This window comes from Echinops telfairi, unplaced genomic scaffold, assembly GCF_000313985.2.
Source record: "Echinops telfairi isolate 266 unplaced genomic scaffold, ASM31398v2 ScPeMD7_18;HRSCAF=68, whole genome shotgun sequence".
NCBI classification, from domain to species: Eukaryota; Metazoa; Chordata; class Mammalia; order Afrosoricida; family Tenrecidae; genus Echinops; species Echinops telfairi.
Window position 1 is genome coordinate 8,323,699 of NW_022103915.1, and position 6,837 is coordinate 8,330,535.

The 6,837-nt window shown below is 54.8% G+C and overlaps 1 protein-coding gene across 1 annotated transcript; it reads left to right on the plus strand.

Annotated features, from left to right (window-relative positions):
• The first annotated feature begins 2,536 nt into the window (after window positions 1–2,536).
• On the plus strand, window positions 2,537–5,882 carry LOC101657571 (ras-related protein Rap-2c-like). The gene has a single exon (XM_045288105.1). The coding sequence runs from the start codon at window positions 2,537–2,539 to the stop codon at window positions 3,152–3,154; it is 618 nt and encodes a 205-aa protein (XP_045144040.1). The 3' UTR covers window positions 3,155–5,882.
• The last annotated feature ends 955 nt before the right edge of the window (window positions 5,883–6,837 follow it).

Here is a 6,837-nt window from a genome sequence, read left to right on the forward strand (position 1 = left end):
TGGGGTACCTTATCGACTTGCTTCAGGTAACACAGTTGTTTCCTGTTGCTCAGTACTCTGACAGTGTTTGTTTCAGACCCTGATCCCTGCCCTACAATTAAGAAATCTCAGGCTGTGTCTCAGGACTGTCCCGCCGTGCAAAGAGTCGCTATGGGTTGGAACCGACCTGATGGCATCTGACAACAACAAGAAGAAGAAGGAGTCCTGCTCTGTAATTAGGAAAAGAACCCTCACACCCCCCGATCTTGTTTAGACAGTTACAGATGTTCACTGATGTTCAGCTGTGCTCTGAAATAAAACCACGTTTTCAGAAGCAACTTATACGATGGGAAAAAGAAGGCCGGCCTGGGGGTCTGTGGCCGTGCCCTCCCCTGCCCACCGGGGCCAGCCATCCGCCACAGTCATTGAAGAGGACACTGCTGAAAAGATCCAGGCAGGCCAGGAGCAAACAAAGGGAGTTCTTTGTCCTGCATGGCGGAGGCAGAGAAGTCACGGCTCCCAGACTCTAGACTTCCCAGCTTTCAGCCATCTTATCCTCCGGGCTTCGCTCCAGGGGTCATGCTTGTTATTGCGGCTGGCTGGGGGTTATGGACCATCTTCCCAGGGTTTCAGTTCCCAGGGACCATGACTGTCTTAAGGACAGGACAATCTTTCCATGCATTCTCTAGCGCCCAGAGGGGTTCATCAGTTCTACACACTGTGGATTGGAAAGCAAGTTCTGTGACCGACCACAATCGCAGGTGCCCGAGATAAACAAGCCCTTTTCTTTCTCCCCATCACCTGAATTCCAATTCTACACCAATGCAGCGGCTATTGGGTGTCGTCCAGTCCATTTAAGCGCATAGTGACCTTATGTACAATAGAAGGAAACACTGCCCCTGCCCGCACCATCCTCACCATTGTGCCTATGCCTCAGCCTGTTGCTACAGTCACTGTGTCAGTCCATCTCCCCGAGAGCCTTCCTCTGCTTTGCTGCCCCTCTCCTGAGCATGATGTCCTTCACCATGGACTGGTCTCTCCCGGCAACATGTTCAAAGCACATGTGACAAAGTCTCTCCATCTTTCTTTCTAACGAGCACTCTGGCCATTCTTCCCCCAAGATCTGTCTGTCCTTTTGGTAACCCACGTTACTTTCAATATTCTTCACCAGCACCACAAGTCAAAGGCATCATTTCCTCTCTGGTCTTTATTCAATGTCCAACTATCACAGACCTATGATGCGATTGCTGCCAGGGAGGCAGGACACACAAGCTGGGTGGATTGTGGGTGGGGGGTGTCTCTGCCCAGCAGGAGGCACAAGATTGAGGGAGGAGTCATTGGGGCCCACCACTGGGAAATGACTTCGCTGAGATATCCCTCTCAGCACAGGCCTGTGGGCCCCTGTAAGTCCTAAGGTATCTGCGTTTACAAGAGAAAGAGCTGACCCAGTGAAAACAAAGCCAGGAAGGCCCACCTCCACGGTCCTTCAATCAGCCTGTCTCCTCGGAATCCAGGCATGGAAAGCAGGTTGTGCCTTAGGAGATGTCAGAGGGACAGGGGAGGGAGCAGCCGATCCTGCAGGGTGACCCCAAAGCTCAGAGTGTGTGTGGTTTGAGCCTGAGTGGGTGGAGTCAAGTGCCCAGTTTGGATGGAGCCTTGGTCTCCCTGCCCTAAGGTCAGTGCTAAGTGTTGTCAGTGCCCTCGGGGGACACAGGGGACATGGGAAACACGGGGAACCTTTCCCTAGAGATTTTCCAGGCTGGCCTTCTGAGCGTGATCCCCAGGGCTTTCTCCTGCAAAGCATCAGCCTTCGGCCTAGCAAGCAAGACTGGTTTGACCTGGAGTGCTAGAAAAACCTGCAGGGGTTTACCTGGGGGTGGAGACCTGTGATCAACATTTTTAGGGTGATTCCTGGGGCTCCTGAGAATGGGACTGGAGTGGACAAATGGAGTGACCCCAGTCACAGATGGGGATCTTAAGTAACTTGGGGACCTCCATCCAAAGCTGCTAGCCACGGATTTCCTGATCTGCCCCTGAGCTTGGGGTCTTCCCTAGCTGGGGAGGGGATGCACCTCCGAGGCCCACCTGGGCCTGACTTTGAGTGGTGCCAGCCTGGCTTGCGGCCACAGGGCCAACCCCATGACAGAAAAACACCAGCCTGGAAGGGATCCTCTGACGCAGAAGGAGGACTGTCTTCGGCAGGGGACGCAGCCAGCCTTGACCACAACGCCGGAAAGGCCATCAGGGCCAGGACAGATTGTGCAGGGCGGGCGACAACAGGCCCAGGCGGACAATTGTATGGCTAAGAAGCCCTGGACTTGGGCCGCTGAGGGGCGGAGACAACCCGGACGTCCAGCCTGGCAGGCCTTCCGCCTCCGTGGCAGCGGCCGCCAGGACAGGGCGGCCTGGGAGCCAGTGAGGCCGCCCACCCTGCAGGCGCTGCGGCCGGGCCCCGCCCCCGTGCGTACCCGCCCCTTCTGCCCTGGACAGCGCAGCCCCCTGCGCGCGCCCGCACTCCGGCCTGCTCTCTCTCAACCTCGGCTGCGCGGCCCTGGCCATGGCTGGGCTGGCGCCGCCGCGGCCGGCTAAGGGCTACCGCGTGGTGCTGCTGGGCAGCGCGTCCGTGGGCAAGACGGCGCTGGCCACGCAGTTCACCTGCGGGACCTTCCCCACGCATTGTGAGCCGGCCGTCGAGGACCTGTTCAGCAAGCTCATCGAGGTGAACAAGGCGCCCGCGCTGCTGGAGATCGTGGACACGGTGGGCGCCACGCACCTGGTCACGCTCACCGACCTGTACCTGCGCAACGGCGACGGCTTCGTGCTGCTCTACAGCGTGGACAGCGCGGCCTCCTTCCAGGCGCTGCGGCCACTGCGCGAGCGCCTGCGCCGCCTGCGGGGCCCCCGCGCGGCGCCGCTGGTGCTGGTGGCCACCAAGGCCGACCTGGACGCCGAGCGCCAGGTGCTGACGGCGCAGGGCCGCGCGCTGGCCCGCGAGTGGCGGTGCCCGTTCCTGGAGATCACGGCCAAGAGCAAGCTCATGGTGGACCAGGTGTTCACGCAGATCGTGCGCGAGATGGAGACCCAGGCCCGCGCCCCAGCCCGGGCCCCTGTGCCTGTCCCCGCCGTCCCCCCGAGGCCCCAGCAGACATGGCCCTCTGAGAGGTACATCGGCTGACCGGTGGCGCTCCCTGTCCACGGGATCCCCTCTGGGCTCTCCTGACCTCGGGATTCCCCCTCGGTGCCTTGCTGTGACCGCTGGACCCGCAGCCAACGGCCACTCCTGCCTGACCTGTGCCTCAAGCTCCTCGCCTTTTCAGATCCTCACAACTGGGCAAAACCTGCAGGCGTCCCCCGTGACCGCGCTGGAAGACCACCCTCTTCCTGGAGTGGAATTTGGGATCGGACTGGATTTTGAAATGAACTTTTGAGTGACTCCAGTATTTGAAGTTGACCGCGGCCCCGGAAGTGAAGAGGGTCAGCTCCCACCCCTCCTGGTTCCACGTTACAGCGCCGACAGCCCACAGTGATTTCTCCACACAGTGACAGTGCTTCTGCACAGAGGGCGGGGTGCGCTGCTGCCTGGGTTAAAAGGGGATCTGTGTCCCTGGGAGGGAGGGAACAGCTGCGTGTCCACAGGGAGACCGCTCAGCTGCCCCAGCTGTTGGGGCCATGGGGCCGGTTTCTGCCACTAATTTGTATGAAGACAAAGTGAGGACACAGTTGCTGGCCATTAGTGTTTCCTTCCTGAGTCCCTGGAAAGCTGTCCCTGCTCCCATCCTCTGTCTGCCCTGACTCCAGCAGCAACCCTGCCCTGCTGCGCTTTTGCACAAATGCTCCCACCTCCCCCGTGGGCTCCTGCTGAGTTCTGCCAGCCCCTGGTGTTTGGTTCCCCCCTGAGTGTGGTGCTGGGTAGCATGGAGGGGCTTCCACCCCTGTGACCTCATGTGTCAGAGAAGCACTGCCCCGGGGCTCCTGGACTGGAGTCCTGGTGGAGCCGATAGCCAGGGGGTTCCTCCCAGAGGGCTGCCCGTGGGATGGAACCACTGGCCATCGTGCCCTTAGCTCTTCTTAACAAGGATACAGACAGGGGCTTAGAGACAAAGCGTGTAAGGAGCTTTAGCCCGGGTTTCCTTTAACCATCAGACTCCTGGAAAGCTTTACCCTGTTGTGAAGTGTTATCCGGGGCACACTTGTCCTGATGGGAGACGCTGGTGTTTATTTGCACTAGTGAGCATGCTAACCTCACCTGCTGCATCCCGGGTGTCCGTGTCTGGAGCCCAACTCTCACCATGTGACCGTCTCTCTCCATAAAGTCCCCAAGAACCCAATGAGCCTGTGAACTGACAGCGCATTCTCTCAGAGGACAGGGAAGCAGGGGGTAGTGGTTAGGAGTCGCTGTGGTGAGTGTATTTGTATATGAGATGTCTTTATAGCAGAATGGACTTGACTTTGACTTTAAGATCTAATCATAGGACAGCCAGTTCCCAGAACTGGACGTTAAAGCTGGAGTGGCTTCCCCTGCCCTGGGTCTCCCTCTGCTTCTCTGGAGCTGGGACACCTACTTCTGAAGCCTTCACGTTGTTAAAAAAAACAAACAAACAACCCAACAAAAGTGAAAGAAACAAAATAAAAATGAAGCAAGCAAGGTAAACAGCTCAAAGATATTAAAGCCCAGGGCAAATTACAAGCAGTTCCTCTATCTACTTTCCCGGAGACTGTTCTGTTTCTTAAAAAACAGAACAAAAATTTGAGGTAGTCCGGTTACCAGGCTGCTTCTAAGGAGAAGACTAGGGAACCTTGGTGTCGTGGTTACTTGTTAGGCTGCAATCTGAAGGGTCGGCAGTTGGAAACCACCAGCATATGCTTGCGAGAAAGACTGGGCTTCTATTCCTGTAAACAGTTATAGTCTCGGAAACCCACAGTGGGTCCAACGAGTCAGCATTAACAGGATGGACATGCGAGGGAGACACACGGAAAATCCACAACAAGCTAGGCTTAACCTTGCTCCCGCTTACTGATATGCTCACGTCAGATTACGAGGTGGACTGTATGGAGCCCTGGTGGCACAGTGCTTAAGCACTTGGTAGATAACCACATAGGTCAGTGGTTCGAACCCTCCAGCCACTCCTAGGGAAGAAATGAGGCAAGCCAACAAGGCAGTCCGCTCCAGTAAAAATGCACAGCCTTGGAAACGCTGTGGAGCAGGTCTCTGTCCTGTAGCGCTAGGAGATGGATGCACCGAAGAGCACAGGTGACATAGCTGAGAGGTGCTAATCACAGGCAGCTGGGGCACAAATTGCCATCTTGTTGATTTGCACTCAATGCCTCCGCTAAGTGCCGGGTACCATCGACTGCCCCCTAGCCTTGCCAGGGCCGTGAGCCTTCACAGGACGGACAGCCACCTCATTCTGCTCTCAGACCACACCTGGGGTGACCCCAAGACGATTGTCTAGAGAACTTGCCACGATTCAGCATACGTTTTAAATCTTAAATAAAAGGATCTTCATATTTCCTTGTAACGACAGAAGCGGGTGTTTTTGCAATCCCAATGTAAAAAGCCCTGGTGATGGGGTTGACTCCCGCTCACAGCGCCCCCTAGAGCACAGAGGAGAGCTGCTTCGCAGCGTTTCCAAGGCTGTGATTCTTGATGGAAACTGGTAGCCTCATCTTTCTCCTGTGGAGGCTGGTGGGCTCAAACCTGCGACCTTCCTGTTGGCAGCCCAACACTTAATCCACCGTGCCGCCAAGGCTCCTTCATGCAAGTTTACTTGTGCCAATATCCTTACAGGGGTACAATTTGATGCTAATTTGTTTTTTGAACCCTGGTGGGGCAATGGTTATGAGTTGGGCTGCTAACTGCAAGGGTCAGCAGTTTGAAACCACCAGCTGCTCCTTGGGAGAAAGAGGAGGCTTTCTACTCCCACAAAGAGTTGCAGTCTCAGAAACCCACAGGGGCAGTTATACTCTGTCCTATAGAGTCAGGATGAGTCAGAATCAGAATTGACTGGATGGCAGTAAGTTTTGTTTTGTTTTCTGAATGTGCTCTGGTCAGAGCTGCCATTAGCACCTGCCCTCAATATCCTTTCGAATCATGTGGTTTTGCATCATCAGCTTCTGTGGGCTTTTGCTCTTGCTGGTGTTTATATAGTTTCTTATTTTATCACATTTTCTGGTGTCTTTGCTACAATACTGTGGCACTGAGTGTTTTGGACCTATATTAATCCCTTTTTTGAGAGTGAAGTAGTAATTAGAGAAAAAGGAAAAGAACAATTGTTTATGATCAATTCCTAATAGTGTTGTAATTCAATGTAGCAAGGTTTTACAAGCCAATTTTGTGTAATAGATAATCTAAGAAATATGACCCTTATGCCGTTTTACAACTACACATACTTGTATCTACCACTTATTATCCTGTGATTAAAATGGTTGATCGTCATTACTAAGGCTTTTCTATGGTCAGGACAGGAGGCGGTGAGGTCCACAGAGTTCACACACTGGGTGACAACAACGAGACCACAGGGACTGGTTGGGACAGCTAATCTTAGGTCAGCAGTGGAGCAAAAACATTTGTGCCCTGTAGGGACATAAATAGATACAAGGATGGGTACACAATCAGAGGTTTGTAGGTACTGTATCCACCTACGTGTAACAGAATGAAACACCACCCATCCCGCACCATTCTCACCATTGCTCTTATGTTTCAGGTCACTGTGGTGGCCCCTGTGCCAGTCCATCAGGCCAGTACTTGTGGGAGTCTGCACATGTGGGAGTCTGCACATGTGGGAGTCTGCATGTCTCTCAGTCCATGGCCTGTGCCGTCTGCTGTCTTTAAGCTTCCCGTTCCTGGATGTTCCTGGC

Excerpts from the sequence above, each read along its gene's own strand:
- LOC101657571 (XM_045288105.1), top strand. The coding sequence starts at position 2,537 with ATGGCTGGGCTGGCGCCGCCGCGGCCGGCTAAGGGCTACCGCGTGGTG.